We start from the raw sequence: 12018 nt of genomic DNA, 5'->3' as shown, positions 1-12018 counted from the left end.
GTGCCACCATTAGAGGTGAAAAAAACAGCTTGACTCATGTCCCAGGCTCCAGTACCCACCCCCAGGGAGTAAAGATCCCAAATTCAGTTTGGATGTGAGAGAGATCCAAGACTCTCCTGTTCTCACTGTTCCCCTGGGGTCAAGCACCAGAGACTGTTACTAGAGTCTGAGGTGGATTAGCACACCAAGGCATTGATGGAAATAAGCCATTTATACCTGCTGACTCCACGTGCCATTAAAGAGTTTCATGTCCTGGACTGGCCTGAGGCTGACCCTGGACACTTGTGAGTGGCCTCTCTCAGCCTCACGGCCACACTCTACAGTTGGTTGGCCTCGTCCACTGAACAGGTCCTCCTGTGGGTCAGGTGTTGTGCTGGGCTCTGGACTGCAACAGTGAAGAAGTCACAGCCCCTGCCCAGGAGGAGCTTCGTCCCATGGAGGAGCTCCGGGACCTAGCGTTTTCCACCATGTGAGGCACGCGTGGAGCAGTAGTTCAGGCTGCAGGGAGCACTAGGGAGCACACTGTGCCTTACCCTGCCAGAGGTGCCTTGTGAGGGGAGGGCACTGGGAGACATGCTTGGGAGGCCCACAGGGTCCAGAGGACAACATGCCTTCCCTACCCCAGGGAGCCAGGGGGCCCTGAGAGCGGAGGCAGCCAAGGCCCAAGGCAGGAGCGAGCGCTCTAGCCTCACTGGAGGGAGGGCACTGGAGGGAGTGAGCTCATCTGTGGGCGGGAGATGAAGAGGACTCTTAGGGGAGAGGCGAGATGGCCTGGAAGAGCCTGAGCACAGGCTGTTCTAGGAGTCACTCACCAACACTCGCATTCTCTCGTCTAGTCCTCACAGCAAGCCTGTGAGGTCAGTACTCATCTCCTATCTGATGGATGAGAAAACCAAGGCCCACAGTAAATTGATGTGCCCCGGATCACACCATTGTAAACTGGGAGTGGAGCCCAGGTTAGTGTGACTACAGATGGAGTCACAACACCGCTAGGAAGTGAGCCCACAGGAGGTTGTGGAGGATTGGATCCAGAACACGAAAGAGAAGCACCAAGAATGGGTTTCCAGATGGGCACTGGCGCTCCTCACGTGGGGACAACAGCAGATTTGGGGAGAGGATGCGTTCAGTGGTGGTATCTGTGGGACCCCGAGGCTCTCGGGCTGGTGTCTGCTGGGCTGATGGCACCAGCTAGTAGCAAACCTCAACAGCTGCGTAGGTGCAGGAGGAGAGGAAAACTGCGGGTGATGGGGGCTGGAGCCTCACACTGTCCTCCCTCCGGGCAGCCTTCTATCCCAGAAACCCTGCTGGGTGGCCAGTCCTTTCCTGCCCCCCGGGGCCCCCACAGAAAACATTAACACTTCGGGCCAGAACGAACAGTCTTCTCACTTCCCCCCACCTCTTCCTGCCCCGATGAAAATAGCTCAGCGAGGCCCAATTTCCTTTTCCTGTCTATCGTAACATATAGGCAAACTTTAAAACCAAGTAATTAAAATACGAAAGTGGATCCCAGGGTAAGTTCACAAAACAAGGAACATCTTTCATGTCCCTCCCTGTCTGGGAGCCACAGTGGCAGTGACTGTACCTAGCCCAGGGGGCAGGAGCAGCCTCTGCACCTGTCAGCACCTGCTTCTCTCCGTTCTCACGCACGAGTGCTGTGGCTCGCACCCTCATCGGAGTCTCAGGTGACACGCATCCTGTTCCTTCCGTGCTGACTCCTGGGCTGCCCTGCTGGAGACACCATCTGGATCTGGCCAAAGGTCTGGCTCCTGTAATGTTCATTTTCTGTTCCCCAGGTGCCTGGCAGGCTGATGACAATGCCGTCAGTCGGAATGCCCAGCGCCGGCGCTTGTCATCCAGCAGCCTGGAGGACTCTGAGACGAGGCCCTGTGTGTGGGGCCCCTTGGCTGTCTGAGCCCCAGCCTCTGCACTTGGGCTCCTCTCCTGCCCCTGCATTCCATCCATCCTCACTCAGCTGCTGCCTCCTGGGCATCCTCAGCAAGATGCTGGAGACTTTTCACCCTCCTGTGACAGCTGTTACAACCTGTCACCACAATCCCTCACCTCTCAGAGGGAACTGGAGCTCTCCTTTCTCCCCGTGACCTAAAGCCACTCAATGAACTGCAGCTCACGGGACCCTTTGCAGGGACTCTGGAATGCCCCCACGGTATCTTGATGTTCAGGTGGAGCTGGGGTCCATGGGCTAATTTCTTACACATCTTTTTTCTCCTTAGGGGGTAGAACAAGAAGGCTTAGAGTTTTGGCAGCTTTGTTACAAACATCCCTCTGGCATTTCCTGGTCTCTGGCACATCATAACCAATTGGAAACCTGCAGTTTGGGGTAGGGCTGTGAAAAGGGAGAGCAATACTGCACGGATATGGCATTTCCCTTCACAAGCACTAGGAGCACCTTTCTCAAGGACAAGAAATGGTAGCAACCAAAAGGTTGGTTGAAAGAAAAAATCCTTCCTTCTGGTAGCAGAGCCAGTCTCCTGGGCCTCACGTGCCTGTCTGCTTAAGAAGAAGCCCTTGAATCTGAGAATCCCCCAGTTAAGATGATTTCCCTTAAGGAGCATTTCTCCTGATCAGGTGCATTCAGGGAGGCCTGGGACTCCATCCTAAGGTGACATTTCAAGAAACGTGTTGACCACCTCTGTGTGCCAAGCACTGGGTGAGGAGTGGTCATATATTTCATCTTCACTCACCGGGAGGTGGCATTCTTGTCCCTATTGCCCCCATCTCTACCCCCTTTTGTTAATGGTTGAGAGAAATGTGAACCAGTGATTCTTAGTTTGGTGCCCAGGTCCCCAAAGGAAGTGGTGGAGAGCCTTGAACTAAGTTCAGGCAGCAGCATGTGGCCAGCAGCAGTGCGCTGGGAGCAGAGGTTGGAATCAGGGCTCAGGGCCTTCACCTCAAGGGCTCTCCCCATCCTCCATGTGTTCCTCCCTTGCTTTCCAGAGCTACTGAGCCTAATCACTGAAGAGGGAGACGGAGCCAGTCACATGCTGACTGGCAGTTCAGAAATAGTGTTCTGTTCGTGTGCACTCCCCGCCCCAGTCCAGTGTGAGGTCACAAATACAAGAGCTGAAACAGCACAGCTGGACTGTGAGGTGGTGGCTGCTCTGCCTTCCTCAGCGTGCGTGTCATCAGTGGATTCCCTGTGGCTCTTCCATGTGTCATCTACTGGCCTTTGGAAAAGCAAAGCTAGAAACAACTATTATTTGTGAGATTGAGATGTGGGAGAGCCTTATAGGCTATGTCCATTGTGGTGGACTTGTCTTAGGGTTTGGAATTGTTGCCCTAAAAGAGCTTTTTGGCGAGGCATGGTGGTTCATGCCTGTAATCCCAGCACTTTGGGAGGCCAAGGCGGGCGGATCACCTAAGGTCAGGAGTTTGAGACCAGCCTGAACAACGTGGAGAGACCCCTTCTCTACTAAAAATACAAAATTAGCCAGGCGTGGTGGCGCATGCCTCGTAATCCCAAATACTTGGGAGGCTGAGGCAGGAGAATCGTTTGAACTCAGGAGGCGGAGGTTGCGGTGAGCCGAGATCGCGCCACTACCCTCCAGCCTGGGTAACAAGATCAAAAAGATGGAAACTGTCTTAAAAAAAAAAAAATGTCAAGGTGTTTCCAAGGCAGATAGCCTCAAAAAGAGCCTGGCGCCCAGGGGGTCCTTTGCTCCTGTGTGGCTGCAGAGGCCAGGAGTGCAGTGACAGTCTCACTGCCTAGTGATTGTGGCTTACATCCTGCCCTGATGGAGTGGAGCGCGTCCTCCACCCTCTCTGAAATACTGCAGTAGACTTTACCATTTCAGGCCCCACCTAATGTCCTTTCCTTCCCCCTACATTCTTCCCGCCCCTTTCATAGTTGAGATGCATAAGCTGAGCAATAACCCCACTTCCTGATTTCCCTGAAATATGAGCCCAGAAGCAGCAGGTGACAGGGAGCTTCCCTTACCCTGGGGTGGTGGCACACAGACCACCTCCTGTCCTGTCCCCTGCAGGTAGTATTCACAGTGTGGTGTTACCTGGGAGGAGGGAGGAAGGAGCTGAGATGAAGGAGATTGAGGTAAACAGTAACCGCAGTGGCCAGGACCCCCTTCCTGGAGGATCCATGTCCTTCCTCAGCAGGTGCTCAGTCCTCTCCTAGGGAGAAGCACAGAAAGATTCCTCAAGGCCTCAGCCCCATGTCCAAGGCATACCTAGGTTAGAAATGTCCTTTACTTGTTTCTCAGTAACTATTTCTCCTCTTCCTCTGTCCCCCGCCTTCTCTTGGCTGTCATTTAGCTCTGTGGCCCACAGAAATACTTCATCCAAGGAGTTGGTCCTCAGTCAGCCTGATGAGGACAGGTCAGTGGCCAACTCTTTTGCCCCAGTCCTTCATCTGGAGACAGTCACATAGTCACGTCAACAGTTCACCCAAAGAGAAGAGGTGGGCCTGGCTTCTCCCACAGCGCACAGCGTAACTATGGAGACCCAGGGCTCCTTCCTGCTGCACTAGGCCTGTACTCTCTTTATTGCCTTCAGGTAGTGTGATCCCGGCTTCCTCACAGAGCCCTTTTTTCCTTCTGCCCAGTTCCATCCCACCAGAGTTTCTACCCCCGCTGAGGCATCTCCTAGGCATAGACCCCCCACACTCTAAGCCGTCTCACCTGGAGAGTTAGGATCCTGCCCACCTGGAGTTGGCACGCTGGTCACTCACTTTGCTTTGGTCTGCACACCTGGTGTGTGCATGTGTATACTGCTTGTGCCATCTGTGTACCCCTCTCCCTGGAGTACACTTGTGGGCACACTACAGTGGGGACATCAAGAATGCAATATTTATGGATTGCTGCATGATTCTTAAAAATGAATAAAACTGTTTACAAGGGAAGGAGAGCTAACTGCAAAGTGAGCTTATCTGTGAAAGTTTGTCTTTCTCCAGCACTCTTTAATATTTTTACTCAAGAGGATCTGGAGTTGGAGGAGTGGGAGAGGCAAGGGCTAGGGAAAGGCACGTTGGCGGGGGAGTGATGGGCCATTGCGGGGCTTTCTTCATGGCCTGAGCACCAGGCTTCCCGACCCCAGCTCTCCAGCTCCTGGGCAGAGGCTAGGTAAGCAACCCAGCCCCCACCACTGCCTCTGCAGCCGCCTTAAACCGGAGAACGTCCAACCCTGCAGCTCCTCAATAATTAAAGAGCAGGAAAGCTGGTGACAGGAGGGAGGCCAGGGGAAGGGAGGAGGAAGGGCCACAGTCCCCAGAGTCCCTGTACTCTTAATCCCTGTCACTTAAAGGTTGGTGAAATTAATTGGGCAAATGACCCCGCTAGGAGAATTTGACAAGTCCGTGGCTGCAGAGTTTTACCCACGGGCTCTGCTTCATCAGCTCTCTCCAAAAGGAGTGAGTGCGCTTCTGCGGAAGCCTCTGGAATGTCAGCTTCCTGGAACCTCGAGGATACGGGTGGGGAAAGAGCTGCTTACTGGGACACACTGGATTACCCTGCCTCCTGGGTGTGTCTGCCGCCTCTGTGGATGTAAGCGGCAGGTGGCATCGGAAAATCAGGCCTGCCTGGGGCACCAGAGAAAGACCCTAAGAGTCAGGGGAGAGGGAAAGGCTGCGGAAACTTGAGAAAGCGCCACTCGTAGCGGAGAGGAAAGAAAATCTCAAGGATACGGTTCCCGAGCCTGAGTCCGCTCCCAGCCTTAGCTCCCCAACCGCAGGCTCCGTCCCAGGAGCAGTCGACGCCTCAGAGCGACCGGGACAGAAAGGGGGTGGGGGCGAGAGTCGTAGTTCCCCAGGACGAACGGATCCATAGCGGTTCCTGGTGCCGCGGGCCGCGGGCTTTTCCGACCCCAGCGCGGGGCCCTCGGGCGGGAATGAGCCGAGCAGGGACGTAGCGGCGGGTAGGGGGTTGGGTGGCGCGGGAGAGGGCGGCAGAAGGAGGGAGTTCGAAGAGAGTTGCCGCCAGAGAGAGTGGCAAGTGCCCGCGGTCTCCTTGGAGACCTACTGACCAATAGCAGCGGCGGAAGCTGTTTATGGGGGCGGAGCGTCGCCATGGCAGCGGGAGAAGCCTTTGGAGCGGCTACTTAATGCCGGTCCCGGGGCCGCGGTAGCTCAGAGAAGCGCCGTCGGGCGGGGGGGCGGCAAGAGTCGCTGGCAGGGCCCCCGAGCTGGGGGCAGAGAGCCGCAGGGGGTGGGAGGAACTTCTTCCAGAACCTTCCTCTGGCCCCGGCTGCGCTCTGCGCCAGGTAAGGGACGGGGCAGGGGGACTGCAGGACAGGGGGAGGGTGGGCGACGGTACCAGCCCGCTCTCATTCGTCCTTGACGGAAGTGGTGGGACCAGGGACTGACATCGGAGAAGTCTGGGGGAGATTCGCCTCCTGCCCCGCATAACTGTTCCGTCCTCTTCCTTCCCGATGATCCCCTATCATAATATTCCTTTTCAAGGATCAAAGGACCTGCTCCGCCCCCGCCCCGTCGTACTGCCCTCCCAGACTTCTCGCCCCATTTCCATTTGTTGCGGGGAGGAAGGGGGTCCTGATTTCCTGCTCTTCGGGAGAAAAGGATAGCCTCGGATGCCCCTACCCTCTTCCTTTATTTGGCTAATAAAACCTCAAAGAGGAAAGGAAGAGGGAGGCGGATCTGGTGGGGTGGGACCCCAGGGCCTTGCTTCTGTTTCCCAGACCTCGGCATTAAAAGATCCTCCCCAGCTGCGGGGATGATGTTAGAAGAGGCGTCCCCGTACACACACTGTCCCCTCGGGGGTGGGGTAGTGCTCAGTTCCCGCCGTGGTCCTCGCAGGCACCACATACTTATTCGGAGGAGGCGCCCCCGGGGTCGCGAGATGGAAGCGCGCGTCCGGGAGGCCGTGTAACCGGAGCTGCGGGACTCAGCGGGCTAGAGAGCGCGGCGGGCCACCCCCGGCTCAGCCCGTGGATGCTGACCGCCCCCTCGGAGAGTCCCCGCAGACATGGCGGAGAGCTGGCTGCGCCTCTCGGGAGCTGGGCCGGCGGAGGAGGCCGGGCCGGAGGGCGGCCTGGAGGAGCCCGACGCCCTGGATGACAGCCTGACCAGCCTGCAGTGGCTGCAGGAATTCTCCATTCTCAACGCCAAGGCCCCCGCCCTGCCCCCGGGGGGCACCGACACCCACGGCTACCACCAGGTGCCAGGTTCGGCGGCGCCCGGGTCCCCCCTGGCGGCCGACCCCGCCTGCCTGGGGCAGCCACACACGCCGGGCAAGCCCACGTCGTCGTGCACGTCGCGGAGCGCGCCCCCGGGGCTGCAGGCCCCGCCCCCCCGACGACGTGGACTACGCCACCAACCCGCACGTGAAGCCTCCCTACTCGTATGCCACGCTCATCTGCATGGCCATGCAGGCCAGCAAGGCCACCAAGATCACCCTGTCGGCCATCTACAAGTGGATCACGGACAACTTCTGCTACTTCCGCCACGCAGATCCCACCTGGCAGGTAGAGTAGGCACGGGCGGCGGCGGCTCCCTCCCCATTCCCTCCTCGCTCCCCACACCGCACTGGATTCATATCCCAGATCTTCAGGCCAAGTAGGCTCAGTTCGGCCAGAAGGGAGCACTGCAAAGGAGCCCAGTTCTTGCAACTGCCCCTCCTTTGACTTCCAGAGAGAGAGAGAAGGGAGAATGTCTAGAGGTGGAGGGCATTAGGGGTGCAGAGGCTGAGATTCAAGGGGCAAGCACCTGCCATTCATCCAGCAGGCCCAGGCCAAAGACCACGGCTAGACTCTGCGTGGACAGAGTCTCCTTGGGGAGAGCGATGAACTGAAGGCACATTCTTGTCCCAAGTCCTGGAATTCCTAGACACTGCCCTGCCCCGGGATGGTTTGTCGGGCCGGGAGTCAGAAACGGAAACTGGAACGTGGCCGGCCTGCCAGGCTCTATGTCCTGCCCTTTTGCAGTTGGCTTGGGGAGGGTGAAATGGAAGGGGTGCTGTAGCATGTGTCCCAGTGGAGGGTGAACGGAGTAAGGGGCCTTCCTAAAGCTGCTGTCCCAGCCCCCGACCTCAACCTCTGCTCAGTTTCCTGCCTCCAACCCCCGCTCTCAGCCAACCTCCCTGGGGGGACAATTACCTGAGCCAGGTGCCTTCCACAGGGGCTCTGCCTACCACACTGGCATCATGTTCCACGTCTCCGGAACCAGGCACTGAGCAGCCAAGGGGCCCAGGCCACCATGTAAACATCCCAGCCTTGCTGCGGGGCACTATCCACCCATCTGCCCTGCCGTGCCAGCCCAGGACCCCTGTCCCCCAGCAATCTTTGGACACGATTAAGCACCTAAGAATAGACAAGGCAGGAGGATGGTGGATTTGAGGCTGGGTAGACAGTGCCCTAAGAGTCTTTAGCCATCACCATCAAGGGCTAGCTGGAGGCAGAGCCCCTCCAAGGACATCCAGACTCTTCCCTGAAGCACCCAAAGCAGGCAGGCCACAGGACCACAGTCCCAAGCCATTTCCAATGCCCCTGACCCTAGAGCAGTGTCATTTGTAGCTGCACCGAAAAAGCAGAGACCCTCAGCCCCACCCTACCCTAAGCCTGTGCAGCTTGCCTTTGGGAAACAGGCCCAAGGAATGAGTGCTATGCTCTTAGCTCTTGGCTGGGTAATAATCAACTGAGCCTGGAGTGGGGGGAGGGGGCCGTGGGGGGTGAAGGCCCAGGCCAGCAGCCGGCTCAACAAACAAGAAAAGTCATCAGATCCCCCACTCCTCATCCCTGCTCACTCGCTCACTCGCTCTCTCCCCCACCTCTCCATCCTCGGCTGCCCAGCCCCCTCCCTGGACCCACTCACTCACACAGAGGGCCAGCCAGGCCCAGGCAAAGGGAGATGGTGGTCCAGGCCGTGGGGGAGCCAAGGGCTTTGGCCAGAGGCTGTGAGCGGCAGGGTGAGGGAGGGAGGGTAGGCGACGGGGGTGGCACCGAGAGCCACCCTGCAGCTCAGAGCTCGGATGACTGAGCAGGCAGATATCCCGGCAACAGGGAACAAAAGCCCCCGACAGCACTCCGGGCTTCCAGTGCCCTGTGGCTGGTGTCCCAGAGCCGCAGCCGCCTGGGCAGAGCAGCGTGTCTGTCCCCACCTCCTCTCCCCTGCCAGAGAAAAGATGGGGGGCGTGCAGGAGCACCAGGTGCCACTTCGTCTCCCCATCCCCACTGACCCAGCGGTTCCTCTCTCTCTCACTCTCTCCCTGCACCCAGAATTCAATCCGCCACAATCTGTCTCTGAACAAGTGCTTCATCAAAGTGCCTCGGGAGAAGGACGAACCAGGCAAGGGCGGCTTCTGGCGCATCGACCCCCAGTACGCGGAGCGGCTGCTGAGCGGGGCTTTCAAGAAGCGGCGGCTGCCCCCTGTCCACATCCACCCAGCCTTTGCCCGCCAGGCTGCGCAGGAGCCCAGCGCTGTCCCCCGGGCCGGGCTGCTGACGGTGAACACCGAGGCCCAGCAGCTACTGCGGGAGTTCGAGGAGGCCACCGGGGAGGCAGGCTGGGGTGCAGGCGAGGGCAGGCTGGGGCATAAGCGCAAACAGCCACTGCCCAAGCGAGTAGCCAAGGTCCCGCGGTCCCCCAGCACCCTGCTGCCCACCCCAGAGGAGCAGGGTGAGCTGGAACCCCTCAAAGGCAACTTTGACTGGGAGGCCATCTTCGACACCGGCACTCTGGGCGGGGAGCTGGGTGCGCTGGAGGCCCTGGAGCTGAGCCCACCTCTGAGCCCCGCCTCACACGTGGACGTGGACCTCACCATCCACGGTTGCCACATCGACTGCCCCGCCACCTGGGGGCCTTCGGTGGAGCAGGCTGCCGACAGCCTGGACTTCGACGAGACCTTCCTGGCCACATCCTTCCTGCAGCACCCCTGGGACGAGAGCGGCAGTGGCTGCCTGCCCCCGGAGCCCCTCTTTGAGGCCGGGGACGCCACCCTGGCCTCCGACCTGCAGGACTGGGCCAGCGTGGGGGCCTTCTTGTAAGAGGCCAGGCCCTGCCCCACCTCTGGACAGTGCCCAAGTCAGGGCCTAGAACTACCCCCCAACACAGGTCCACAGACATCCCACCACCCAGGCAGGGGCTGGGCCAGGGCTCCAAGGCTGGCCCCACAAGGCCACATGGCCACCAGCCCCAGCTGCCATCAGATTCAAGCCCAGGAGGCTGAGAACGAGGGCCCAGGACCAGAATCGCTGCCTCCTCTCCCCAGCCCCCCTTGTACACACAGTGTTTCATTGCTCCGCATCTTCCCAGCCCCAGAAACCAGCTAAAGGGCCCTTCACCGTGAGAGCCTAGGCCTGGAGGGGCCCGGGTCAGGCTGGGGAGGAACAGAACCGGGCCCTCCCAGAGCACCTCCGCTTCCCCCCTGCTTCCCCAGGTCTCTATCCAGAGAGAATCCCCCGGTACCACAAATGCTAATTAGATGACAGCAAATTAACCCCCTGGAGGCTTCTCCCGGCAGAGCCTCCCTGGGGCCGGGGGCAGGCAGTGGATGGGGCAGAGCTGAGCAGAATATGGACTGGGGGAGGGGGCAGAGAGAGGAGATCAAAATGAGGTGGGGGCACAGGGTTGGGCAAGGAGATCCTCTGTAAGGCCTCTGGGATCTTTGCCTGGCCCCTAATCTTTAAGCCCAACTTGAAGCTGAGAGCAGCAGGAAGTTCGGATTTGGCGGTTTGGGGGCCGGGGCATCCAAGCTGTAGAGCGCAGGACAGACACTAATGTAGTGAGTGTAGCTGTAGCTGAGGCTTAACTGGGAGGGCCACCGAGCTTGCTGGAACTACTGGGACCAAGAAGGGGTAACCCCATGCCCCTGCCTGCATTCCTCGGGGGCGTGGGGCATGCCTTGCTCCACCTGGATCCCCTGGGCTGCGTCCCACATCCACCCTCCTGCCCCTTGGGGCAATTTAACCTTTTTCATGGAAGTTATTTACAATGAAAAGTTTTTAAAAATAAAATTTTTAAAAATCTAAATATGGCTCCTCTCCAAACTTTCTCTGGGAACAGGTGAGGGCTCAGTGTTCGGGAGGGGCAGCGCCTCTCTTTGCTGGAGTGAGGGATGACGGAGAGGAAGATGCGGGGGCACTTAGGGCCTGCAAAGAACACTGACAAACTCCCCATGACCTCAGCATCCCCAGGGAGGAAGGGACTGAGGGGTGGCTCTCGGATGTCCCCTGGAGCCTAGGCCTCGGTGGCTCCATCCGTGCAATGGGGAGACCGAGGCCCACAGCCCTGGGGGATCAGGAGACAAAGGGAGGAGGAGTGGCCCCCGCCCCCAGACCCGGGGAACTCAAAGGCTAAGTGTGTCCTGGGCTCGGCCCCTGCTGTCCCCCGCTGCGAGGGCTTGCCCGGGCCGGCCTGCCCCAGTCGGCCATCCCCGGCCTGGGCTGATCTCCAGCACCTCCCTCACTTGGTCCTCTCCTGGAGGGACCCAGCCCCAGGGCCCTCACTTCCCACACAACCTGGCCCAACACAGGTTTGGGGAGGAGGAAGGCCACCAGGGAAAGGAGTGAGCTCAGACCCGCCCCTCTCACCTACAGTGGCAGGAGCCAGACTACCAGAGTTCTGATGGGGAAACTGAGGCACGGGAAATTTGTGTCTGGGTGACAGCCAGCACCTTTCAATCCCCTTCCCCTTGCTTTGCCTGGGAGCCACCTCCCAACTCAGTCCTCGCCACATATACACCCTCACGGGTGCACGACACCTCCAGAGAGCCACTTCCTTGCACACAAGCTCGCACACGGGCGCACACACACAGGGGCACAAACAGGCAACGTCCCAAGCATTCCTGTCCAGCCTCCACGGACCCCTTTCTCCCAAAGCCCCTTTCTTTCTCCATCCTCGAGGTTGGCTCTAGGCCAACCTGGCATTCCCCTGCTAACTGGCTGCTTTCACTTGCTAATTATTCTAAATACTGCAGGAGGGCACGCAGCCTGCAGGTCCAGGAAGGCAGGCTGAGGGCTGCCTCAATTCCCTTCACCCCGCAAGCGACTCCCTCTCCTTCTCCCCACTGTCCACCCGCTTCCTCTTCATGGACCTCAGCA

General features: G+C 58.9%; 2 protein-coding genes across 3 annotated transcripts in view; both read left to right on the top strand.

The window, feature by feature from the left end:
• The window catches only part of RNF157 (ring finger protein 157), a 99578-nt gene extending 97100 nt beyond the window's left edge, over nt 1-2478 (top strand). For both annotated transcript variants that reach the window (XM_025363555.1, XM_025363554.1), the window contains one exon: nt 1794-2478. In XM_025363555.1, coding sequence (XP_025219340.1) covers nt 1794-1912 — 119 coding nt within the window. In that variant the 3' untranslated portion in view covers nt 1913-2478. The remainder of the gene's footprint in view (nt 1-1793) is intronic.
• A 3562-nt stretch (nt 2479-6040) lies between these two features.
• Nucleotides 6041-10595, top strand: FOXJ1 (forkhead box J1). Its single transcript, XM_025363556.1, is given in 4 exon segments — nt 6041-6225; nt 6779-7268; nt 7270-7446; nt 9196-10595. Coding segments are annotated over 3 exon segments (1266 nt in total). The 5' UTR covers nt 6041-6225; nt 6779-6947; the 3' UTR covers nt 9964-10595.
• The last annotated feature ends 1423 nt before the right edge of the window (nt 10596-12018 follow it).

The sequence above is a fragment of the Theropithecus gelada genome, chromosome 16, assembly GCF_003255815.1.
Source record: "Theropithecus gelada isolate Dixy chromosome 16, Tgel_1.0, whole genome shotgun sequence".
NCBI classification, from domain to species: domain Eukaryota; kingdom Metazoa; phylum Chordata; class Mammalia; order Primates; family Cercopithecidae; genus Theropithecus; species Theropithecus gelada.
This window is presented reverse-complemented; position numbering and strand designations above follow the sequence as displayed.